Source organism: Rattus rattus, chromosome 5, assembly GCF_011064425.1.
Source record: "Rattus rattus isolate New Zealand chromosome 5, Rrattus_CSIRO_v1, whole genome shotgun sequence".
Classification (NCBI taxonomy): domain Eukaryota; kingdom Metazoa; phylum Chordata; class Mammalia; order Rodentia; family Muridae; genus Rattus; species Rattus rattus.
Window position 1 is genome coordinate 820,459 of NC_046158.1, and position 26,705 is coordinate 847,163.

At 42.3% G+C, this 26,705-nt stretch overlaps 1 protein-coding gene across 5 annotated transcripts; it reads left to right on the top strand.

Moving 5' to 3' along the window:
• On the top strand, positions 1 to 25,883 carry Fbxw2 (F-box and WD repeat domain containing 2). Of its 5 annotated transcripts, none has more exons than XM_032902675.1 (8): positions 1 to 83; positions 185 to 293; positions 4,980 to 5,489; positions 15,683 to 15,877; positions 17,599 to 17,732; positions 19,796 to 19,882; positions 20,826 to 20,995; positions 25,217 to 25,883. In XM_032902675.1, exons 3-8 carry the CDS (start codon positions 5,000 to 5,002, stop codon positions 25,503 to 25,505), a joined length of 1,365 nt encoding a protein of 454 aa, XP_032758566.1. In that variant the 5' UTR covers positions 1 to 83; positions 185 to 293; positions 4,980 to 4,999; the 3' UTR covers positions 25,506 to 25,883. The 5 variants fall into 5 exon arrangements, with proteins under 5 accessions (XP_032758566.1, XP_032758569.1, XP_032758567.1 ...); XM_032902678.1 differs by having other exon boundaries at positions 5,072 to 5,489; XM_032902676.1 differs by lacking the exon at positions 1 to 83 and having other exon boundaries at positions 101 to 293.
• The last annotated feature ends 822 nt before the right edge of the window (positions 25,884 to 26,705 follow it).

Here is a 26,705-nt window from a genome sequence, read left to right on the forward strand (position 1 = left end):
AGGGACGCGCGGAGATGACGTAGCAGCACCGGAAGCCGCTCCCCTGTGAGGCTGCGGACCCAGAGCAGCGGCCGCAGGTCCAGGTCTGTATTTGCGATTGGCCGGGCCGGACTGGGCAGGGATCCCCAGCGCCCGCGGCGTTGCTGACCCGCCGCTCTGGCCTGTCTTCTCCCTTTCCCCGCAGGCGCCATGGCTGCGGAGCGGACCCGGCCGCTGCGACGCTCTGGCGGCCCGAGCGCGCCTAGTCGGTGTGAGCCCGGCGCGAGGTCCCGGGCCCCGGGGCGCTCGCTCAGGTCAGTGCCGCGCGGAACACGACTCCGGGAGCAGGGGACCAAGGGAGTCACGAACGAGCTGAGCGACTCGGAGATAATTTTAGAGACAGGAAAATTAGAGCTAAGAGTTCCTGCCTTCAGGTGCCTAGCAGCGAAAGGAGTTAACATTGACGCCCCAAGGCTACCACTTTAATTAAAGACGATTCATTGTAGACAGGTGGTTTATAAAATGCAGAACGTTGTAGTGTGTGTAGGAAGGCACCATGCTTGTGGGTATGCCTTGAAAACAGGTGTGTATTTGAGATGATGCTTTTTTAAAACAGGGGAGAAATGACAGTATTAGTTGTACATTATAACAGTAACTGGCTTATAGTGTGCCAAGATACTGTGCAGAACTCTTTGTTCTGTTTAATCCTCACGAACTTTTGTAGGTAAAACAGTACCAGGCTACAATTTACAAGTGAGGAAATTCGGCTTGAAACACATGAAATGATTTGTCCATAGTTACCCAACAAGTGAAATTTCAGAGCCCATGTTTTATAAACATTATTTGTATTCTTTCAAAGTTTTAAAAATTAGTCTCCAAACTAACGGCTTTTAGGTCAAGGGTGGTTATGGACTCCAGCAGACCCAGCACTTAGTCCGCTTTGTGAATTGTGAGACCTGCCTGGGCTTCATTTGCAAAAGCCTGTCTCAAAAAAACAAAACAAAACAAAACAAAACAAAACAAAAAGGGAAGTAAAAGCAAATTTCTAAATACCACAAGCAAAAAGAGGAAAATATTTTAAAAAATAGTGTAGTCACACGATTTTAAATACAAACAGGTGTTTTGTTAAAAGGAATGAGTTAAAACTCACTCTGCCTCCCAGTGTTGGGATTAAAGGCATTGTGTCACCACTCCTGGCCTGCCTCTGTACCTTTTAACTGGTTGTACCTGGGAGGAAAGTGGCGGCAAGGAGACAGTCTTCCCAACAACAATGAATGTTTATCTTTTGTTCTTTAAAAAAGATATTTTTAGATCTATATTATACAGATCTATATCTGTGTCTATATGTAAGATGTTGAAGGGGCATGTATATGCCACTGTGTATTCAGTGTGTGTGTGTGGGTGTGGGTGTGTGTGTGTACACAACTTTATGGAGTCAGTTTCCTCCTTCCAGCCGGATCAATCAGGCTTTTCAGTGAGCACTTTTACTCACTGAGCCATCTCACAGGCCCGAAGTTTTAATTTCTTACTCACACAGGGTAGAAGGAGGGGAAACATTCAAAGTTTGCACGCACGCACGTGCCGTGCCCATAAAAGATGCAGGAGTGGAAGTTTTTGCCTTAGGAGGGTGAAAACAGAGTAATATTGAACTGTTGCTTCCTGTGTAACTCTGGTAGAGCCATTCTACCTCTTGGGCCATAGTTTTTTGTTAGGGCAGCAGTACCTACATTTTCTATGATCCATGTTAAGATCAAGTGTGATATTTGCAGGTACTGCTACAGTTATTAGAACCAACATAATGTAACTGCTTAGAGGCAGAAACCAAATTCATGCTCTCACCTCCCAGATTAGGAATGTTTACCATACTACACATTCCTCAGAGCTTTGTGATTATTTCTGTTAAGGACTGGAGGCAAGTTAAATGTTGACATTGAGAAGGGTGAGAGGAGTGAGATAGCAAGGGGTGTGTATAGAGAGAGGAGAACCAAGGAAGCAGTCATACATGTCTCTGCATCGGTTCTGATTCTCACGCTGCTAAGTTAGAAGAGCTTCTGTTTCACAAACGGGAGCTTAGACATTATTTGAGCATTCCCACAATCACATAGGAAGTTGCTGAATCAACTTTAAAAAAAAAAAAAAAAAAAAAAAGACTGGCCTAGCTCTTTTATTTCGCCCAGCTTCCTCTGTACCCAGCAGTCCTGGCTGCACTAATGGGGAACACTGTTTTGGCTTCCTCTGTACCCAGCAGTCCTGTCCACACTAATGGGAAACACTGTCCTGGGGTTGGCTATTCACTGTTGCTCTGATGGTTGAAAACACGTCCTCCTGTTGAAGTCCCATTTCCTGAGACTTCCTGTGGAAGGCTTCCGTGCGCTGCCAGTACAGGGGATTATTCCTAGAAGTTCTGTGAACAAGTTTGATTTATACCCGTGGCTTTAAGGAAGTTTCCTCCAAAACTAGTGGACTCTTTTAGAAAAGTAAGAATTGGTGGATTTTACTAGTATGCTCTGCAGAGTTAAATGACTTTAGACAGGCTCTGTGGCACACACCAGATCTCAGGTTAGGCCAGTTGGAGCTAAATGACGATGACCTACCTCAGTAAAAGACAAAGTGAAACAAAACAAAACAAAAAAAAAAAAAAAAAAAAAAAACCAATGTCTAGAGGCTCAGGTGCCCACCTCATTGTGGAACATTCTTAAAAGTAGGATTTCTGGATGTGTTACAGAGGGACTGTGCTAAGTAAGGTTCAGACAAAAAAGGCTTATTTTTGAGTCGAGTTGGTAAACTTATGTGAACAGGTTATTCTTTTAGCAGGTAGAGAACTAGACATTTCATTTTTTTTTTTTTTTTTGGTTCTTTTTTTCGGAGCTGGGGACCGAACCCAGGGCCTTGTGCTTCCTAGGCAAGCGCTGTACCACTGAGCTAAATCCCCAACCCTCATTTCATAAAAATGAATATGTCCTTTAGCCCCAAACCTGACTTTGAATACTGTCTTCAGCAGCCCAGGTTGTTAAGTGGAGACAATGTGTTTGAAACATTTGGTTGAGTCTACTAATACACTGGTTTGTGTCTGAAATGTTCTTGCCAAAGTAGAAGCAGAAGTCTGATTTTACTCACTTTAGATGAACTAAGTTGGAAGATGAAATCTGACTTTTTTTAATAGATATAGTTTAGGTAACATGTCTGGAAAGAAATTTATTTTCTCCCACATTGAACTTTTTTTTTTTTAATTAGATGACAATCTTGTAAATAAAGAAAAGAAAAAAAATCCCCCCTCCCCAAAGCCACCGAGCTTTCTGAATATAATAAAAATCAAACCACATTCCCATGTAACTGTTCAATATCAGCATCTATCAACACAAAACTGTTCTTAATTGGTGTCCTTTTCCTCTTCCCATTAGTTTAATCCTATTTATTTTCCCCTTTTTCAAAACAGTTTTCTCTGTATGGCCCCAGCAGTCCTGGAACTCTCTGTAGACCAAGCTGGTCTTGAACTCTACCTACCTCTGCCTCCCAGATTCTGTCATTAAAGGTGTATGGCACCACCCCTAGCTTTTAATCTTCATTGTAAAGAATACGTTGGCACCTGTTGATATATCAGGTACTTTAACATTCCTTTGTCCCATTTAGTCCTGAAAAATGCGCTATATTTCCTAAAATGGTATAATCAGGTAGACACTGTCTGCAGGTCTTATTACCAAGTTAGATTCTTAAAAAAAAGAGAGGTCTGCATTTTCTTCCTCCTCCTCCACCTCTAATGGCTTTTACAGTCTAGACTAGGCTGACCTAACTACATAGCCAAAGCTGGCCTTGAACCTTCAATCCTCTTGGCAGTGGGATTATAGGTGTACCAGCTGCTGTGCTGATCTGGAGAACACGGGCTCTGTTCTGTCCTGTGGTTTCGCTAGCTTTGTTACCACAGGTGCTTACTCAGTGAGCTGCCTGCAGTGTCTTCATTTGCAGAGTAAAAATGACACGTTTCTAGTGAGCATCCAGGTGACAATATTTTTCTTTGTATATTTGAAATGTGGTATTACAATATTTCCCAGATTGGTCTCCAACTTAGTTATCTTGTAAGGGCAGCCTCTAAGAAGCTAGGATCTTATGTTTTTACTGTGCCAGCATCATGGGGATTATTAATTTGCTTTATCTTACAGGCTATGAGGACCCTTGTGGCTCTGTAGGGAACAGTTAAGAGTTGTCACTAAGGGGTTGGAGATTTAGCTCAGTGGTAGAGCGCTTGCCTAGCAAGCTCAAAGCCCTGGGTTTGGTCCTCAGCTCAAAAAAAAAAAAAGAGTTGTCACTAGCTTATGTGAGGCTTATAAAAAAGCAAACTGTGTAGCCTTTAGTAATCCATGTTCTGAGAGATAGCACTGTAAGGAAATGGAATACCAGAATACCTGCGGCACATAACTTATTACACGTCTGCTTTTTCTTTCTTCACGTCTTCTTGCTTCGACATCTATTGTAGAACCGAGTCATTAGTTTTGTGATTGGGGTGGCAGGTCAGGATGTACTTAACATGACTGATATAGAGGTCACAGCTCCAGAGATTTGTGTGTTACATCCTGGTGCTGTTCTTGTGATTTTTACTTCCCAAATAGAGTGCATGTAGTAAGGCAGTTACTAAGGAGGCAGTTTTGTAGCAGTTTGAGTGGAAGGTTGTGTGTATGTAGACTAGAATACTCTTTATGAATGAATGTTCTTTAAATCTTTTTGGTGACAGTGCATGTGAAATGTGTTAGACTTCAAAAGGAGCAAGTCACACACTGACATACGCTCCTCTGACATGTTTACTATATCATGATTTTTAAAAATGTTTTCTTAGATGCATTTTCTTTTGTGTGCATGGGAACTTTCAGATAAAGCATATTAACTGTAAAGTAAGCATAAAGTTGTAATACCAATTTTTACACTAATTTTTAATACTTCATTTATTAGCAGTCTTGCTTGAACAATCTTTTTGAACAGAACTAATACAATATTTTGATGTGCCACAGGTAAATATTTCCATAACCTTATGGAGAGAAAGGACTTTGAGACATGGCTTGATAACATTTCTGTTACATTTCTTTCTCTGACGGACTTGCAGAAAAATGAAACTCTGGACCACCTGATTAGTCTGAGTGGGGCAGTCCAGCTCAGGCATCTCTCCAATAACCTGGAGACTCTCCTCAAGCGGGACTTCCTCAAACTCCTTCCCCTGGAGCTCAGTTTTTATTTGTTAAAATGGCTCGATCCTCAGACTTTGCTCACATGCTGCCTGGTCTCTAAGCAGTGGAATAAGGTGATAAGTGCCTGCACAGAGGTGTGGCAGACTGCATGTAAAAATTTGGGCTGGCAAATAGATGATTCTGTTCAGGACGCATTGCACTGGAAGAAGGTTTACTTGAAGGCTATTTTGAGGATGAAGCAACTGGAGGACCATGAAGCCTTTGAGACCTCATCATTAATTGGACATAGTGCCAGAGTGTATGCACTTTACTACAAGGATGGACTTCTCTGTACAGGTAAGGGACCTGCAGAGTTGTGGGAGAGAGGAAGCAGTGTCCTTTTCTTTAATAATTTACAAGGTTAATTCTTTTAAGCTCCCTCTTGAAAAGAGCAAGTGTTGATTATACTGGATATTGGTAATGGCATTTCCTGTGATTAGATGTCCCTATTCTCCTCATGCTCTTTCCCCTGGAGAAGAGTCATTTCTATAAAGATTTATGAGGAAAGCTTTAGACATTCTCTTTAAGTATAATGTGAATCAGAAAATTGTAGGCTACTTCTTATTTTGTTTCTTAAAAATATTTTACACTGGGTGTGGTGGCGCACACCTTCAATCCCGTCACTCAGGAGGCAGATGCAGGTGTATCTCACAGGTCAAGGCCAGCCTGGTCTACAGAGTGAGTTTCAGGACAGCCAGGGCTATATAGAGGAAAACAAAACAAAACAAAACAAAAAAAAAAAGAAAACAAAAGCATTTTTGGTCTCCAAGAACATTTTGGATAGATGATTTAACATGTATGTTTGTTTCCTTACCTTGAAAACAATGGGAAGAAACCAATTCTCTCCTCGCTCTAAAATCCTGTGACCCTAAGAATCAGATGCTCAAAGTTTGGGCGTGGCCACAAAGACAGCTAGATGGTTTGTGTAGGTGTTTCTATTTTGTTGTTTAAACCTTTACTGATTGCTTCACATCATGCACCCGTCCCACTCATCTCCATCCCTTTGAACCCAGCTTCTGCCCTTGCAACTTCTCCACAAGACAGTCTCTCACACACAAAGCATAGACATCTTGTCATGGAAGCTGTAGCTTGTCACGGTGAGTCCCACAGTGTATCCTTCTGACACACATCTTCACTTGTAAATGCTCATTGCAATCTTTGGTCTGGTTCAAGGTCTCTGGCTTCTGCCCTGATGGGACTCCTCCTGTTATCCTGTTGTTGCCCTGTATCATGGCGATCCTGTAGCTTTAGATCAGCAAAACCAGCCTTTCAGGTGCAACAACAGTTCACAAATGCTGTAGATGTTGGGGTGGGCCAACTCAGCCCTGGATGCAGGCCTGGGTGGAAGCTGAGCTGGTCAGCTTGTCGGCTCCCCAACCTGCAGCACTAGGCTTTCCAGCACTGCTCCAGATAAGCCAGCCTAGAAGCTGGAAGCAGAGTCAGCTCCCTTGCTCTCATGCACTCAGGACTGGCTTACCTGCACCCAAGTCTCCAGAGCCAGCACCACTGTGCTGCCCGGTTGAAGCACAGAGCCCACTCTCCCCAGTGCTACCAGCTGGATGTTTTTTACACTAGGATGTTGAAGTGACTGTGCGACAGACCAAAGAGTGATCTATCATAGCAGTGCTTTCCGTTTTGAGTGAGTTTATTAAGTCTATAGTAAGCAAAAAGTTAGGGAACAAATAGCAAGCAGTAGTACAAAGCTACAGATAGCAAAACACCATCCAGTTTAACACTTTGGACATCTAGCATTAATGGAGCAGCCTGACTGGGAGAGCAAACATAAGATTGCACTATCAGGTAGGGGCTTACAAACTTCCAGCAGAAATCACCTGGAGAAGCCCCTTGACAGCCATCTGGCTTTCCCAATTAAAAGAGTCCTGTAGAGTGAGCCTTCTGAGCAAGTGATAGCAGATGACATCAAATCGGGTGCTAACAGCATCCCTCAGAAACTGACTGGGAAGTGAGACAATCATTTGTTTTCCAGTTGAGGTTTTTCCTTTGGATAAGCTTCTCTGGCTGAACTTCTGCTTTCCCATTCCCACTGCAGGCGTTTTTATATTATAAACAGTAATAAGTCTGGTTGGAAATCACTTACCTTCTAGGTATTCTGAAGGACACAGTCTTATTAGCTTGCTTTTTTGTTTTTTGTTTTTTCTTCTCTGTTATAGAGCCAGAGGGTCAACTTGTTCTTGTAAAAGGTGCCTTTGAGGACACTTAAAATAAATGTGCTGGGTGTCTCAGTCACTTTTCTATTGCTAAGACGCCATGGCAAAACAGCAGAAGAGATGCATTTAATTTGGGGCTTATGGGTCCAGAGTCCTTGATCATGGCCAGGAGCACAGCAGCAGGCAGACAGACAGGTGCTGGAATGGTAGCTGAGAGCATGAGCCAGAGAAAGTAACTGGTAACAGCGTGGCGTGGGCTTTGAAGCCTCAAAGCCCAACCCCAGTGACATACCTCCTCCAGCGAGGCCACAGAGAATGCTTTCCTGTGCAAACAATTCCACCAACTGGGGACCAGGTATTCTCATTCAAACCATCACACTACAGTATGGGGCAGGAGAACCCTTTCTCTCAGAGTACACGTTCAACAAGCTTAAACAAAGGACATGACAAGTGTACCCATATAATACACATCTTGATGGGTAATGTAACCCGTTTCTAGGCTGTATGTGGAATGGCCTTAGGAATTCTTTTCATTTATTTACTTATTTATATGGGTGTTTTGTCTGCACACCCAAAGAGGGCATCAGATCTCCTAAGGCTACAGTTATAAATGGTTGTGAGCCACCATGTGGTTACTGAGAATTGAACTTAGGATCTCTGGAAGAGCATTCAGTGCTCTTAACTGAGCTATCTCTCTAGCGCCCCCCCCCCTTCTTTTTTTACTTTTTTATTTTTTAGTTGCTTATGTACGTCTGAATTTAGGTATAAATCCGTAACTACATGTTTTAACAGAGGACAAGCGTGAGCATCAGATCCTCTAGAGCTAGAGTTACAAGCCTTGTGAGCTGTCTGACATGGGGACTGTGACCAAAACTAGGGCCCTCTGCACAAGTAGCACGCACTCTTACTGAGCCATGGCTCCAGCACTGGTTCTAGGAGTTACCAGAGGTCCAGTTCCTGTTTACCTACATCATACACATTGAATAAGGGTATCTGTTTATTTTTCATTCCAGGACATTTTAAAATAAGTATTTTGGAGTGCCAAAACTATATCATTTTTGCTTTTAATAAGTATTAGCTGTTCCTTTGTGTAAATATTCCATGTATGTATTTTCATGTTAAATATGTTCAGGTTTCTGTTCTGTGAATATTTGTTTGCATCCCCCTTTCCCGTTTGGATTATTTACTTTGACAGAGGCTAAAGTTCAACTGTCATTTCTACAACAGCAAAAGATTGTCCGTTGATGCTTTTACTTACGTACACACAGACTGAATTGCTGCTGTGCCCTCAGAAGTCAAAAAATATACTTTCCTTTCAGTCTTCCAGAGTCAGTCTCAACATTTTTAATAGTTAATAAGTTGTCAGACTATTTTAAATTGTATGTCTGTATGAAGCACATATTTTCCCATGTGACTTATTCTCCAATGCACTTCTCCAGTTTATCATTTGATTAAGTTTAAACTTGCTTCATGCTATGTGTTTTCCCTGTGTCTGGGTTTTGAAAAATTATCACCCAGTTTTCTGTACTTTGAAGTACTTTTGTAGTTGTAGTGGTTTTGACAGTCTTTGGCAAGTTTTGTTTTGTTGTTTTAGATTAAGCTGTGGCATTGACTTGGCACTCCTTCCTTAGACATTGGCAGTGGACACACTGTCTCCATGATTGCCCTCAGCTTCCTCCTCTTGTTTGTTTGTCCTTTGGGGATTGTTTTTTTTTTTTTTAATTAGACAGTGTTTCTCTTTGTAACAGCCCTGACTGTCCTGGACTCATTTTATAGGCCAGGCTGGCCTCAAACCCACAGAGAACTGCCTGCCTCTGTATCTCAAGTGCTGGATTAAAGGCCTGCAGTGACCACCAACCCTGGCCTACTTTCTTTTTTTCTAAATTATTTTATTTATATGGATATTTTTCTTGCTTTATTATATCTGGATACCATGTACATGCTTGGTAGAGGCCAGAAGAGAGCGTCAGAACCCCTGCAACTGGAGTTAAAGATGATTGTGAGCCACTGTATGGGTGCCGGGAATAACCCATGTCCCTTGCAAGAGCTGCCAGATGTTCTGGTTTAACCTTGTTTCTAGCTTTAAAAAAAGTTAATGTGTGTGAGGGGTTGTGGGTGGGGGTGTCAGAGTGATTTTTAGAGCCTTTGCTAATCTCAAGTTTACTACATAATCCAGGCTGGCCTCAAATGTGCAGTAAGACTTTCGTTTCAGCCTTCTGAGTTTGGGGATTACTGGCATTCATAATTATACTCTGGTTCATCATTTCTTTTCATCTAGTAAAAGTTGAGCCGTGGGCTGGGGAGATGGTGAGTGGTTAAAGTGTAAGGACTGGAGTTGGGACTACCTGAAGTCACAGAGATACTGGAGCTGTGTGGCAGCCCATTCGTAATTCCAGCTTCCTAAGCAGACATGGAATCCCTGAAGCAAGCTGCTTCTATCATCTAGTCATTTGGGTGAGCCCTAGGTTTGGCCAAGAGACCCTGCCTCATAAGGAATAAAGGTGAGGACTGGTAGAGGAAGATTCTGGACATTACTCCAAGGTCTCCACATGCAAACATACACATACATGTAAGGAGGAAAAACCCTCAGTTATTTGTTGAAAAAGTAATTGGGAAATACTCTTGGAGTCCTCTAGCTACTTGTAATATTTGTCAATGGTCTCAAGTCTGTATTTTTGTTTTCATCGCTAAGGATAGACACCCAGGGCCTTTGCATTCTAGCCATGCACTCCACCACTAACCCACATTCAGCCCCCCATCCTTCATTTTAAGGTTAGTTTATAAATGGGCATATATTATGTTTATTATAATTTATCAGGTTTACATTTGAAAATTATGTTGTGGCTTTTGAAATTGATTTAAAGTGTTAGTTTGAATTTTTTGTTTGTTTGTTTCATTTTGTTTTTTGAGAGTGTTATTCTGTATAACTCTGGCTATCCTGGAAATCACTCTATAGACCAGGCTGGCCTTGAACTCAGAAATCACCTGCCTCTGCTTCCAGAGTGTTGGGATTAAAGATGTGACCAGGGTTGGGGATTTAGCTCAGTGGTAGAAGGCCCTGGGTTTGGTCCCCAGCTCCAAAAAAAAAGGAAAAAAAAAAAAGAAAGAAAAAGATGTGACCACCAATACCAAGCTTAGTTTGAAGTTTCTAATGGCAGCATGCCTGAGACTTCACAGGTAAGAAAAATATGTGCTAAAGAATTATGTTTGTCTTTTTAAAGAATTTTTATGTGCATGTCTGTGTGACCTGGAGAGGCCAGAAGAGGGGGTCAGATTGCCTAGAGCTGTAGTAAAGGCAGTTATGAGCTGCCCATCATGGGTTCCAAGAAGCAAACTCAGTCTCCTAGAAGATCACTAAGCATTCTTAACCATTGAGCTCTCTGTCCCACTCTCATTTTGTTTCTTAAGACCTTCAGTTTTCATTGTGGGTGAACTGTGGAATGGTGAGTTTGGCAGTGAGATAGTATTACCAAAGGTGAGGGCTACAGTCAGCATCTGCTGCTCAGAGAGGTAATTCTCCCTCTGTTCTGCAGTTTATTTCTAAAGTGATGAGGAACTCAGTGGACTTGTGACTGTCAATCACTACTTATTTATGAAGTGTCTGCCATTTTAAAACAATGTGGGAGAAGCAGGGCAGTTCTTTGATCAGAGGGTAAACACGCTCCATCAGGAAGATGACTTAATGTAGGTGAAAGTTTCCCCGAGGACCGTGCCAAGTCCCAGTACTTGCCTTTCCAGAGTGCAGCTTCTCTCTGTCATTACGTTTAGGATTCAGGCATGGGGTGGCCAGACCTGACTTTGCAAGAAACCTCAAGTCTAGTTTTTTGTGAAATGCACTGATAATTTTTCAGTATTTATCTTTATCTAGATTTTAAAACACTGTGGTTGGGTAGTCTTTGGCTTATGAGCAGTAGGTAACCTCTGGATTGAGTGAGAAAAGTGAGAGCTGTAACAGCTGGAGTAGAGGACTTGTGACTGAGGGTGTAGCTGAGAAAAATATTAGCCTTGTAAGAGCATAGTTCTAATTTGATAAACTCTACCCCCACCAAAGAAAGAAAAGGTAGTTACTATTTTTCAGACAAACAAATGATTTCTGCATTAGGAAAAAGTTAGTGTTTGATTTTAAAGAACTGACTAAAATGTATTTGTTTTTATACAAAGTATTTATTGATGGCCCCACTCTTGGAGTTCATGTGCTTTCAGTACTGCTTTCTCCAGAAAGAACATCATCCTGTTGGCTTTGCCTTGTCAGCAGACTGATGAGACAGTGCAGAAGCCAACACCCAGTAGTGCTATTTGTGCATGACTAGAGATACGATTCTCTAGCATCTAACATGGGAATTTCATGTCTGAGAATTGGGAACTGGGGTTAGCTTTTCAGGGCCTCCAGCAGGAAAATCAGACCCTTCCACACAATTGGTCTCAGCATTTTTTTTTCTGGAACCTTTTGGTGACTTTCAGTGATCCCATAACTCTTGCAGTTTGCATCCCTGCAAAGCCAGCAGCATGTAGAAAGCGCTGCAGGTTCTATCCCTGTCCCCATCTGCCATAGCTGTGGTGGCTTCTCTATGCGTTGGTGGTTAAACCTCGGAAGATACTTACTCCCCTGATATTTATTTTTTCCAACTCAGAATTCTTCAATGGTGTTTTCAGTCAAGGTTTTCCTTTTTCCAAAAGTAAGGCTTTCACTTTCAAATATCTGCAGGATCATCATGAGTACCTTGCAAAGTGGAAGACAGTATTTTTATGCATCGTCCTCCTATTGCAGGGTATGTAGCATTCTTAGCTTCTGCCTAGTTGGTGCCAGTAAAGTACCTTGGCTGCACCATAGCAGCGGACACTATCCAACAGTTTCTGAAATGCGCCCTTAGGAGATAATCATCCTGCTTCTCTCACAGCTTTCAAGTTAACATCTTAATACATTATAGCTTAGGCTCAATCAGTCTAGGAATAAGGTACTAAGGGGGAAGAGTGATCTTAAAGAATTAAAAAGGGACATTTGAGTGTAAGAGCAGCTGTTACACTGAACAGAACATGGTAGTGAATGAACTTTGTCAGAAGTGGCTGGGGTTTCTAGCCCTGCCCTGGGAGGATAGTAGTACTAGAAGCAAGATTAGAAAATGACTGGATTTGAGATAATAGAAGAAGTTCAGTTTGGGATCAACTACATTTATTCACTGTTGGATAGCTAACTGGAGATTGCCAATGTATTTGAAAATATAGGGTGAGAGCTTTTAAGAGTACTCACGACTGACAGAAAAATACAGGAGTAATATCCTAGCAAATTTGTATTTTATGTGTGCGGATGTTTTGCCTGTATGTATGTCTCTGCATCAAGTACATCCTGGTACCTGTAGGAGCCAGAAGTGGGTGTCAGGTCCCCTAGTATTGAGTTACAGTTGCGAGCTGCAGAAGCAGCAGCAAGACCCCTGAGCTATCTCTTAGGCCCTCAAAAGTTTATGTTTATGTTTTGGGCACATTAACTTACTCATACTTTAGATTTTTCTTTCTCTTTCCTCACCTCTTTTTTCTTTTTCTTCTTTTTTTCTTTTTTCTTATTTGGGGGATGGAGATGTGGTTCAGTGGTTAAGAGCACTTGCTGCTTTTGCAGAAGACCTGAGTTCAATTCTGAGCACCCACATGGTAGCTCACAATATCTGTAACTCCCAGTTCCAAGAGGATCTAATACCCCTTTCTGGCTTCCACAAGCATTGGTGCACAGACATCCATGCAGGGAAAACAACCATACACCAAAACCTTAAAAAAATTAAAAGTGTGTGTGTAAAGGTCAAAGGACAGCTCTGTGAAGCTGATTCTCTCCTACCTTCATTGGACACAGGGACTGAACTCATAACACCGAGCTTGAGCAGCACACGCCTTGCCCTACAGAGTTACCTTGCAGGCCTCCATCCTTATCATTCCAGCGAGGTTTTTTTAAACCATGAAATCCTTTCCTCAAACACACCAAGGCTTGGCTTAAAAGTATAGTTGAGGAGCCTGTCGTGCCCAAGCCTGAGGCATGTTGCAGGACATACATGTTGAAGTATTAGCATTTTGACAAACTGAATTAAATAAATCCTATTCATTTTTCTAAGGAACTATTAGAAGACAAATTATATGTGATTCCTATTGGGTACACTGTTGCAGACTTCTGGTTCTCAGTGTTATCAATAATGGAGATTTGCCTGATGACCTTTCCAAGATTTTAGTTCCTTAACATTAGACGAGAATGCTTCAGCTTCCTGTCCATGTGGGATTTGTCTTCGTATGCTTATTTCTTCATTTTCTGTGGTACTGTTGAACAGCTTATAGCCTTGTACCTGCTAGGCAGGCATCCTGCCACTGAGGGATGAAGAGGGGAAACAGATCTAAATAACTCCATGCAAGTCTTGCCTACTGTCTTTTGCAAGGAATGGTTATTTAGCCATCCTTTAAGCCTGCCTCTTATCTAAAGGTGCGGGTTTTTTCCAGCCCTTAGTTTTCAAGACAGATTTTTTTTCTGTGTAGCTGTGGCTGTCCTGGAACTTAACTATGTAGACTAGACTGGCCTTGAACGTGGAGGTCCATCTGCTTCTGCCTCCGGAGCATGGAGAATAACAGCGTGTGCCACCACTGCCCTGCTGAATTTCTCTCTCTTTTTTCTTTTTTTTTTTTTTTGAAGATTTATTTATTTATTTTGTATATGAGTACATTGTAGTTGTCTTCAGACACCAGAAGAGGGCAACGGTCCCATTACAGATGGTTGTGAGCCACCATGTGGTTGCTGGGATTTGATCTCAGGACCTCTGGAAGAGCAGTCAGTGCTCTTAACCACTGAGCCATCTCTCCAGCCCCGCTGAATTTCTTTTTAAACATCTTTTACGTGTATGAGTGTTTTGCCTGCATCTATATATATGCCACCCTCGGTACCCTCAGAGGCCAGGTCAGGGCATCAGATCCCCTGGAATTGGAGTTACAAATGGTTGTGGGCTGCCATGTGGTTGCTGGGAAATGAATCCAGAGCCTCTGCAAGAATAGTATTGCTCTGAACCTTGGAGCCATCTCTTCAGCCCCCTAATGGGGAGTTTTTATGGCTGGTTTTATTTAATCATTTCAGTCTCTGAAAACTGTCTTGTTGGGTGTTTTCCTAGAATACAGTGTCCAGGACAGAATAATTAGTGTTTCTCAAAATGTCCGTGGTTGAACCTCTAAAAGTAAATTTTGGGACAAAATACAATATTTGGAATTGCTGACTTAATGAAAGCTCAGTCCAGAATTGCCATCATGATTAATGTAATCTTTTCATCAGAAGCCATGCTGAGTCCTGCATCCATGGTGCTAGGAACCCTGAAGAAAGAACAGACGCACAGTAATGAAGCTGGAATGAGGTGTGGTTCTCTAACCCAGTAACCCAGAACCTCAGTGTGTTTATTGGTACAAAACACTGGGAAGGATTACTTCGCCTCAGTAGGAGGTGTCTTAGGCAGCCAGTCACAGACTAGAAAGAGCTGGAAGGCGCTGCAGTTCTTGGTCTCTGTACACATCGATCACTTGTTTGTAAACACTCACGTTCATTCCCAAGGAAAGCTTTGCTGTCCCTTTTATCCTGGCCTGTATGTGGCTTTGCCAATTTACCAGGGGTCAGTTGGTTTTAAGAGTAGTCGACAGGCCTTGTTCATGTCAAAATACACATTCATTCAGGATTTTACTCATTCAGGGGCTTCCTCCACTTCCTTATAGACAGAAATAAAACCAACTTTTTCCTGAAGAATTTAAGATCTTTGTGATTTGATATGAATGTCTGTGGGTAATTTATCCCAGTATTCATTGAAGTTTGAGGCTTCTTGATATCTTTTAAGATGGCTCAAGAAATTACCACTTAGCTTGTATACAAAGTTATCTGGCAACCTGAGGCTTGTCTTTAACCCGTCTTAGAATGCACTGTGCTTTCCTAGTCAGCATTCCTCCTAACTCAGGACTGTTGAGTACTGAGTAACCGAGCATGCGTGTGTAAACATGCAGCCATAGGTAAGACGAACCCAGTCCAGTCTAAAAGTTCTTCATAACAAGAGATATCAACTGTTTCAGGTGGAAGCATGACGGGTGCTTTAGTATCATTTGATAGCCAGGAAAATTAAGGGAAAAAGACAAAAAGCTTAGATTCTGTCTTAGTAAATTTAATGCCATTTTGAGGCCCAACAAGTCATATTATTCTGTCTGTGCTCTGGCTTTCTTAGCCTAAAGCAGAACTACGGCGGGGACTATGGAGCCCCTCTTTAGGGGACTGATTTTCCTTCTTTAGGGTGTTAGGTCACACTAACCTTCCTGGTTTTTCTCTTCAAGGGTCAGATGACTTGTCTGCAAAGCTGTGGGATGTAAGCACAGGGCAGTGTGTTTACGGCATCCAGACCCACACTTGTGCAGCCGTGAAGTTCGATGAACAGAAGCTTGTGACAGGCTCCTTTGACAACACTGTGGCCTGCTGGGAATGGAGTTCCGGAGCCAGGACCCAGCACTTCCGGGGGCACACAGGGGCGGGTGTGTTCTCCTTTTTCAAGGATCTTTACAGTTATTTTAGCCATGCCTCTTAAGACTAAGAGTCAAATAATTTAAGGTTTTTTGGTTTGTTTTTGTTTTTTTGGCGGCTTTATTCTACCATTCTCACCAAAGCTATTTTCCTATATTTCAGTTACTTACATTGGGAATGTTTTCCACAATTTCGCTTTTTGAAACACTCTTTTATGTATGCTGGAAGAGGCAGCTGTCCTCTCCAGTTCATTTCTCTCTTGCTACTAGTCACATTTGTTTATAGTGGATTCCATACCACCACACTTAGACATTCAGACCACTCCACTGACAGATTTAGAGCTGAAAACCCTGGAAGTTCTCGGATTGTATGATCTTCACAGAGTGCGTGCAGTTAGTGTTGGCTGCTGAGTGGGTAAAACAAGCAAGCATCCTGGGCTGTTGTGAAGGAATCTCTGTTCTACAATGTCATATTTATGAGCAGACTAACAGGACACTGCCTAGCTCGCTTATTCTTACATCCTGAGTTCCTTATGTTGTATCTAGTGCTTACTAATTTCTTAAACCTAAATCTTTTACAAAACACTCCTCCAATTAAACTCATATTAAAAAAATTTTTTTAAATCTGCTCGTTTTAGAAATCTGTGGTTTGTAGCCAAGTGTAGTGGAACACGTTTAATCCCAGCACTGGGTAGACAGAAGCAAGCAGATCTCTGTGGGTTTGAGGCCAGCCTGGTCTACAGTGAGTTCCAGGACAGCAGAGCAATATAGAGAAACCTCATCTCAGAAAGCAAACAAAAGAGACGTTTGTGGCTTAGTACAGACCCCTTCCATCAGAGTAATACCACACAGCTTAGATACCACAACTTCTAGATGATTCCTTACCTCTAAAAAGGTTCTGATGCTGTTTCTTGACACTGCTGAGGCTTTTAATCCATGCCTTGCTGTCTCCTCTACCTGAAGGTATTTTCTTTTCTTAATAAGCTATACACATCCTTCATGTCCCAGCTTCAAGATCATGTCTCTGATAGCCCTGGGCAAAGTAGTCATTCTCTTCAGTGTTTTTCTAGCAACAGGTAACCTCTTTTTAAAAAATAAAAACAAGACCTTCCCCTCAGAGTTTTTAGAAGGAAAGACCAGCTTCTTCATCTCTAGGTCCCAAATATCCTTTTGAGTTTGATAGACATTTAAAACCAGATATTGAATATTCGCTGTATATCTTGAATTCGTTGCAAGGTGTACGACATGAAGAAATGTAGACATTGCTAACTGAATGACTAAGTCTGACCTCTGAGATCCTTGTTTTTTTCTGCCATGGCCTTTCAGGAGCCTGAGTGCTGTTCTGCAGCTTACTCTCTTCACATTTTTGCCTTGCTATCACACTGCAGATTTTACAAGGGCTGTCTGGGCTGCTCTTTCCCCATGAACTATCTAACAAGTGTATGGTGTCTAGAAATGCCACCATTTCCATCTCACCAAAGCTAACATAAATAGGAGAGGTATTCTCTGAATCATTCTCAAAGCTTTCTCAGCCTTAGGATAAACCATGGTAATAATAATAGTTTTGAAATAGATTATTTTTGTAAAATTGCTGGTTTAGTAGCTCAGTTCTTACTGTGCTCTGGTCAGGAAGTTATGTATTTGGACAGCTAGGAGAATAAATGTTACTGTTTTTACAAAAAGACCCGGTGACAGTGAAATGTGTTTAACCTTGATTGTGTTGTGTGCACTAGTGTTCAGTGTGGACTACAGTGATGAACTGGATATTTTGGTGAGTGGCTCTGCGGACTTCGCTGTGAAAGTATGGGCTTTATCTGCTGGGACATGCCTGAACACACTCACTGGGCATACAGAATGGGTCACCAAGGTAGGAAGACCAAGGAGTATCTCTGGTGCCAGGCTCCTCACTGGTGGGGAATGGAGGATGGTAAACCTGTATATATTGTTGATAAATTATTACAGAATAGATTCATTCACTGAGCATGGTGGTATACAATAGTAGCCAGCAAGTTAGCCACTTTTATCTGGGTGTAGTGGTACATGTCTGTAATCCTGACACTTAAAAGGCAAAGGCAGAAATGCCAGGAGTACAAGGCCAGCCCTGGGCTACATAAAGATGCCCTCAGATTCAGAACTGTTGATTTTTGTTTCAGAAAAGTAATTGTTTCAAGATAGAGAAATAGCTCAGTGGTAGATTGCTTGCCTAGCATGAGGCTCTGGGTTTGATTCTTAGGACTACAAACAGACACACACATGCGTGCACACCTCCCCCCAAAACGATGACTAAACAAAACCCCCATCACCACCAACAAAAACTGGTGCTTGTGGGGTTGGGGATTTAGCTCAGTGGTAGAGCGCTTGCCTAGCAAGCGCAAGGCCCTGGGTTCGGTCCCCAGCTCCAAAAAAGAAAAAAAAAAACAAAAACAAAAACAAAAAACTGGTGCTTGTAAAATGTGAGATGGGGAGGGGCCAGGTGTAGTTCAGTGGTAGAGTCATGTACGAGGCCCTATATCAAGCCCAGCACCACCGCAACAAACACAGGGGAAGCAAAAAAGGAGTCTTTAATAGAACACTGTGATGTTTTCTTGTTTTCAAAACAAAATTGTTGTGTTTTAAATGCAGTATTAGTGATGGATATATCATGTAGACACACTGTTCCTAAGTTCATTGTTCTGTTTTCTAAAGGGCTGGGCATGCAAATAAACAAAACAGACCGTGGCCTTATCTGATGGATTTTAGCCTCACAGAAATGGTTATTAAGTAGAACTGTCCAAGAGAACTCTGCATAATTAAGTTCTGTGAAGGAGACATATAGTGAAGTATAAGGTCTAGGAACTAATTAGGACAAGCACTTTGAGAAGGGCAGAACGAGGTGAGTAGGAGATAGCTGTGAAAGGAGCAGGTAGAGTGTGGTTCATATATATGTGTTCCGATAGGAAAGCACTAACAGATGAGTCCAAGTGCTCTGGAGTTATGCCCTTTCCTGTTAGTATTGTTTGCATGGTTCTATTTGATCTTCACTACATTTATTTGAAGTAAGGTAATGGGCATTGTGCCTCTTACAAATCAGTAAACTGAAAAGCAGTAAGTCTGGAATATAGCTCAATGGGAGGCTCCGGGTTCAGTTTCCAGCAGTAACTGAACAACATACCAGTTGTATGGTCTTTTCCCGGGCTGCATGGTTCACGGATCTCTGTGAGCAGATTATAGATTCTTATTCTGAGTCTGGTGCTCTGTGATGCACCTACTCATGAAAACATCATTGTCGTCCTTATCTAGGTGGACATTTTCTGTTCCTTAATTACGGACTGGGTCTTTTTAGGTCGCCCTGGTTGACCTGGACTCACTGTGTAGACTACACTAGCCTTGTTCTCACAGAGATCTGCATGTCTCTGCCTTCCACATGCTGAGATTAAAGGCATGCACTTCCACACTCAGTACCTTACAGATAAGTCAAGTTGACTGTGTGTGTGTCTGTGCCTAGTAACAGCAGAAATAAATAATAAACCAAGTGCATTGCTGGAGGTCAGACTGGGCCTTGTGCATGGTAGACAAGTATTTTCCCATGCAAGTCTACAACTTACAATTTTAAAAATTAGTCCTGATGTTAGCATTTCTAACTAAAGATAAGATTAGATGCTCCCACCAGATGATGGTGGCACATGCCAGCACTCTGGAGGCAGAGAAGTGTGGATCTCTGAATTTGAGGCCAGCCTGGTCTATAGAGGTTCCAGGACAGCCAGGGCTACACAGAGAAACCCTGTCTTTAAAAAAAAAAAAAAGGAGTTAACATAATAGAGTCATATAGTCTAGTATTTCATAACAATTCAAGCTCATTTTCACATTTTGATTTTAAAAGCAATATATAAGTAGTACAGGAACAGAGTGGAAGGAAGGTTCTTGGTATAACGTAGATGCTTGTGCTTTTAGGTGGTTCTGCAGCAGTGCAAAGTCAAGTCTCTCTTGCACAGCCCTGGGGATTACATCCTCTTAAGTGCAGACAAGTACGAGATCAAGGTAAGTCTTCTCACTCTGTAATTTATCTCATCAAAGAAAAAATAGCATATAAGAACTAAAAAGGATTAACAAAGGGAGACTATTGCCAGGGAGAAGTATTTTTTTTTCTTTCCCAAAACCAGGCTTGTTTGTGTATCCCTGGCTGGTAGTCCTAGAACTCACTGTAAACCAGGCGGCCTCAAACTCAGACAGCCACCTGCCTCTGCTACCCTTACAGGCAAGTGCCAGCACTGCCGGGCAACTCAAGTCATGTTACACCCATTGGAAACGGCACGATTCATCTGTCTGTGTGCTGAGCTTTCCTACCATCTGTAAAGGAGAGGAGTCCAGGAGGCTAGTGAGACCAGTCCCTGAGTTGAGATTGCCAGCACCCATTAAAAAGGCTAGGAATGGTGCTGAGGCGTAGACAGACAAGAGGATCCCTGGGACCTGCTGGCCAGAGAATGCAGCCAAATTGATAAGCTGCAGTTCCGTAAGAGACCCGATTTTAGAAGAGTAGAGAGTGAGTGAGAGTGATTGAGCCAACATCCACCTAGGCTTCCATGTGAACTCATACCTGTGTATAAACACTGGCATGTGCACACACAAGGGCAAGCACAGAAAATTGTTTTCCACACGTTCTTACTGTTGTTTCTTTTTGTATTTTCAGAGGACTCAACCATGTAGCCCAGACTGACCTTGTACTTGTAATCCTCCTGCCTCACATCCTAAGCACTAAGACTCTTAAGGCTCATACCTCATACCCCCCTTCGTTATTTTAAAACTTTCTTTGGAGTAGGCATTATATTTAGAAAGGTTAAATAATTTACCTAAGATCATATAGGACTGTGACTCTTGACTAAAACAGGAAATCTGGGCAATATAAATATATTCCCTTTGTGTCTATTAACAGGAGCCACTTTTTTTTTCCTTTAGTAATCAGCCCCCCCCCCTTTATTTTTAGATTTGGCCAATTGGGAGAGAAATCAACTGTAAGTGCTTAAAGACATTGTCTGTCTCTGAGGATAGAAGTATCTGCCTGCAGCCAAGACTTCATTTTGATGGAAAATACATTGTCTGTAGTTCAGCCCTGGGTCTGTACCAGTGGGACTTTGCCAGTTATGATATCCTCAGGTAATGTTTCCCTGGGCCTGCATGCGCTCTGCCTTCGAGTCTGTACAGTTCAATAGTGTAAAGAAAAAACTGAACATTTGAGTGTGAGGGCAGTGTCTTCTTTTGGAAAGTGCTAACCAGTTAACAACAGGGTTGTCTACAAAATACTGCACTCAGGTAAATGTCTTAGCAATTGAGAAAGTGTCAGAAGCTGAAGCCTGATGATCAAAGTTCCCATCCCTCCCTAACTGGGAATCACGAGCCCCTTCCCTTTCAGGATTCAAAACCTATCTTCTGGAAAATGCGGGTATAGATGGGAAGACCTTTCTAGCCTCCTCTGGTTTAATGTTTAACTGATCCCTGAGAATTTGAGGCCAGTTGAACTTATGCATTGGTGATTGGTCCTGACCAAATAAAGTGTCAGTAAGTGGCCTTCCGTTGAATAGCGACGGAATAGATAAACTATGGTTCATTTCCCTCCACAGTAGTTCTATATGAATTTCAATAACAATTTTGTGTCCCACTGAATACTGTTGGCCCCTTCATAGGAATGGGGAGTTACTTTAAGGAAAAACTTCAATTTAGGCATCGGAGTCAAAGACATGTACCATGTCCTGTGGTCTTTTTCTAAATTTGTGCCTCAATTTTCTTGTTTATAAATGAAGTGCTTGTGGTGCTAGGACAGGACATTTGTTTGTGTCTCATAGAATAATTAATTTGGACTCATTTCTCAAGTGATTGTGCTTTGAGAGAAAGGATTAAAAATAGTAAAAATTAGTCCTGTTAAGAGCCCTGTGTTCCACATCTCCTCCTAGTCTTCACACGGCCTTCACACAGCCACGGCTGCATTTCCAGTAGGCATAAGCTAAGGGCACCAAAAGTGAGAAGAAACTTTGGAAAGAACCCCAGCCAGAATTGTGGGTATAGTAATCTCAGCACTTGGCAGGTTTGGGTAGGAGAATCGCGTTCAGAGTCCTCCTTAAACTACACGGTGTTTTTGAAGGTAAACCATGTGAATCCCTGTCTCAAAAAAAACAAAACAAAACAAAGACTCGGTGAAATAGCAAAGTAAGGAAAGGTGCTGGATTCCTGGAACCCAGAGGTGGAAAGAGAGAACTGACTCCTACAAGTTGTCTGACACAGGGGGAGAACAGGGGAGAGGAGGTATCAGTGACCTCATTTTCAGTTGAATTGTACATTTACTGCGAGCTGTCCGTTTGGGGCGGGCTCTAAAGGTAAGGTGGAATAGAGGTGTCATTGCTTCAGTGCTTCTTACCCAGAATCGAGTCTATAAGGAGTCCTTGGAGAAAGTTCTATTGGTGTTTTAGAGTTTGGACACATTAACTTTAAATAATGAATCTACATGATTGTTTGCTGGAAGGAAGTACTAGGTTTAAAGTTGAAACAATTTTATCTCTGCCCTTTCTATCTCCAAACATAAATAAAGGAAACCTTTTTGAAATCCTAGTACAAATCCTGTGACTTCAGTTCCTAGGAACCTTCAAGCTTTGAAGCTAAAACAAAACAAAACAAAAACAACAAAAAACCCCACCAAAAAAAAAAAAAAACAAAAGACAAGTGGCAGCATGTTGTGCATCCTTGAGATCTTGACCAGGGAGGTGCCTCGGTCCAGGGCCCAGACAGCCAGTGGGGCTTTTTGGTTTTTGGAGTTTCCTTAGAGTTTCTCTCACTGTACTGGAGCACGCTCTATAGACCAGGCTGTCTGTCCTTAAACGACAGAAATCTGCAACAATCTGTGGCTCAACTCTTCACCTTCCCAAGCAAGCTGGTTCCCTGCTTTGCTCGATGGGGCTGGGCTTCCTGCAGTGTAGCTGTTTCTCCTGGTTTCCTCTGGGCTCTCTTCATAGGAATGTGTGTCTGTCTCTGGCCTCGGTGCCACGGCTTTGTTATGAGGTTTTATTCAACTCCTAGCTGTGAATCAGGTATTCTGATGGACACTGGGAAACACAACTAATTACAGGGCTGGGTGTGTATTGATAGAAAGTATCTTCCCAGTTTATATGAAGCTCTGGGCTTAACTCCCCAATACTATAAAACAGACTAAAAAGATACATACACACCCACCCCAGATGGAGTGTTTAGTGCCTGATTAAGTAAATATTGTTCTTAATGTCCCGTTTTCAGTTCAGGAAGATGAGCTTATGCTCTGGTGTGGTTTTCACACTGAGGCCCAGCGTTCTTAATCGTTTTACTAGTTGGTCTCATAGACTGTAGTCCTGGTAATGTTTCCCCACCTCCCCTTCCCCCAAGGGTTCTGTGTAGCCCTGGCTATCCTGGAATTTAGAGATCTGCTTCCCTCTACCTGCCTCTGGAGTGCTGGGGTTAAAGTCATGTCCCAGCACTGCCCAGCTGGTAGGGTGTCTTAATATCACAAAATTTTGTTATCTTTTTGTATTTCGATTTTTTTGAAGATGGTAGTCCATTATGATTCTCCCGACTTAGCCTCCCAGATGCTTAGGTTTTAGGTATGAGCTACCACAGCCAGCTTTACAATTTTTTTTTGTAGTCAGAGATTATAAATTATAAGAACACACCCATTATAAAAAATTGAGTCTTTTGTGTTCCTAGGATCTGCAGTTAGTTTCTGAAGGGAAGAAAAAAAGCCTTTTCTAGGTCTAGACACAACACAATGGTTTGTTCACTCATCCATGCTCCCACTGCAGTATCTGTGCTGTGCTTTCTCTTGGTGGTTTTCTCTTACCCCTTTGTGGGAACTGAAGTTCTGTGGTAATTAGGAAGTTTTATGACGGGTTGGGGATTTGGCTCAGTGGAAGAAAGCGCTTGCCAAGTAAGCGCAAGGCCCTGGAGTTGGTCCCCAGCTCGAAAAAGAAAAGAAAAAAAAAAAAAAGGAAGTTTTATGCCCAACACGTGGTAAATGATACGTTAAAAACTGGTCCTCTCTTCCTAGTGTCAAATTCAAATCCAGGGGGGTCTTGGGAGGGATAACTTTGAATCTGGTTCTTGTTTTCTAGAACTTGTAATGGGAGGCCTTCTCTATCCATACTCTGCTGTTTGACAGTAATAATACATTGTTTCCTTGTCCCTGACATTCTGTTTTGCTTCTAGTTCACTGGTTCTCAGCCTTCCTCATGTTGTGGTGATACCAACCATAGAATTATTTTCATTGTTACCTCATAACTGTAATTTTGCTACTGTTATGAATCGTAATGTAAATATCCGAGTTTTCCAATGGTCTTAGGCAACCTCTGTGAAAGGGTTGTTCAACCATAGGTTGAGGACCACTGTTCTACCTAATATCCTTGTTCTTACTTGCTGTGTTTACCAGCTGCCCCCGTTCTAGTTGGCCTCTAGGACATAAGCCAATTACTGGTGTCCTTGTGAACACCTAAACTAACCCCCCCAACCAAAGGAGTCTAAGGAGGTTGCCCTGGGGAAGTGTAGACTTTATCTCAGCTCTTTACCTGGTAACTCCAAACAACATCTGACTTTCCCTGTCATCTTGTACTTGACATGGAAACTGCTTCAGTGTTTGTTTCCCTGTTTTCATTGGTGCAGCGATTGCATTAGGCCTTGATCATTGATATCTGGGAACTGCCACCCTATGAAAGCTGAAGCTGACTTTTCCAACTTAGCCAGCTGCTTCTAAAAACCTATGGATCCATTGTTAATAGATGTTTATAAATTATTAGAAACTTTTACTATCTCTAGCCAGTAGTATTTCTAGAGAAAAGCCATTCATATTTGTCCTAGGCTTGAGGATGTCCCTGCAGAGGAGTCAGGCTTTGCACCTTCCTAGCAGGGGCGGACTCTTTCCTTCTAGTTTCACCGCTAACTGACAGACTGTGTGAATCCCTGCCTGGGCGTCAGCTTTTAATGTCTGAAGAGTGCAAATGATCTGATAAGTTAACCTGTAGGATCCTTTCAGGCCTGGGTGGATACTCTGCGTTTATGCCTCTGCTTGCCTGTAGGAAGGTAGGTTTGTTTCCTCTTCCCTGCTTTCTATACATAGGCTGATTTTCTTTTTTTTTTTTTTTTTTAATTCTTTTTTTCGGAGCTGGGGACCAACTCCAGGGCCTATGCGCCTTGGTAGGCAAGCACTCCTACCACTGAGCCAAATCCCCCAACCCCATAGGCTGATTTCAATCCTCACAGTTTTCCTTTATCAAAAAAGTTATTATTAGCTCCAAATTTGCTTGGGAGTTTTAAGTGTCTCCAGCAATGTTTCCTTTGCCTCATGACCCCGAACTCTCCTCCTTTCAGGGTCATCAAGACACCTGAGGTAGCAAACTTGGCCTTGCTTGGCTTTGGAGATGTCTTCGCTCTGCTGTTTGACAACCACTACCTATACATCATGGACTTGAGGACAGAGAGCCTAATTAGCCGCTGGCCTCTGCCAGAGTACAGGAAATCAAAGAGAGGCTCCAGCTTCCTGGCAGGCGAAGCGTCCTGGCTGAATGGACTGGATGGGCACAATGACACGGGCTTAGTCTTTGCTACCAGCATGCCTGACCACAGTATTCACCTGGTTTTATGGAAGGAGCATGGCTGACACCAAGCGCTACCACCGCTGACTGACTTTGGGTGCCAGGGCTGCGGGTTTTGGGTGCAACATCTGTGGCAGCCAACTGCATGAACCAAAGTTCTCACCTAAAGGTATCATCACGCAGTGCACAATCATTTATCTGTTTGCCAGGGGCCAGGGCTGGGCGGGGAGGGCTTGTTTTACTGACATACACCGCAGCATGCTAATGGGACACACCATTGACTTCATCTGTACTTAGTTCTGTTGGTCAGTGTACGAGGTTGCATTTTTGGATTTATCTTTCTGAGTGGAATATTGAGTAAAGAAAGTTAAATGATTCACTAATCTGCTAATTGGTTGCCCATAAAAGCACATGGAGTCTGTTATTAAAGTTTTTTTCCAATAGCCTGTTTGAAATTGAAGCAAAGGTACTATAATGGTATAGCGACTTATCTCGTGTTGTTAAAACACCTTTGAATTCTGTGACATAACTTTCGACTAGATCACTTAATTCTACAAAATGTAGAATTCCAACACAGATCTGAGTCTGCTGGATGACTGCACTGGGCTATAAACTATAGTTCTTGGCACAGGCAGGGTATTTTGAGATAGAAAGTATTCTAGGCAAATATATAAAGCAAATTAATTAAAACTATTCCCAGGACAGGAAAAAAAAATCCTTATTAGACTTTTCCCTCCCCTAACTTTATGATTAACTACTAAAACTAACTTTTTTTTGGTGTAGGCTGGGGAAATTACTCGGGTTAAGAGCATATACTGCTCTTGCAGAGGACCGGAGTTTATAACCAGCACCCATGTGAGGTGTTTACCATGTCAGATGTTTACAACTGCTTATACCTGCAGTTCCAGAGAGATCTAACGTTGCCTTTGGGGGATGGGGGGGGATGGGGGGGATGGGAGGGGTGTGCAGTCACACAGACAGCAGTAGATATAAGTCAGCATCTAGGCCAGCCTGGTCAATAAAGTGGGGCTGGGGCTACATAGAAAAACCAAAAATAAAGTAAATTTAAAAGCACACACAGGAACTGGAGTGGCTCCAGTTATAAAAGCTTACTAATATATATATATGTATATATATGTGTGTGTGTATATATATATATGTATAGATAGATATAGATAGATAGATATATCTCCACCTACAAACCCAATTCCAGGAGATAGGCAAATCCAATTCCAAGGTATAGGATGCTCTCTGCCAGCACCAGC

Coding starts and splice junctions, on each gene's coding strand:
- Fbxw2 (XM_032902674.1), top strand. CDS start 502: ATGCAGAACGTTGTAGTGTGTGTAGGAAGGCACCATGCTTGTGGGTAT. Junction 15,878..17,598: donor CCGGGGGCACACAGGGGCGG/GTGTGTTCTCCT, acceptor TGTGTGCACTAG/TGTTCAGTGTGGACTACAGT. Junction 20,996..25,216: donor GCCAGTTATGATATCCTCAG/GTAATGTTTCCC, acceptor TCCTCCTTTCAG/GGTCATCAAGACACCTGAGG.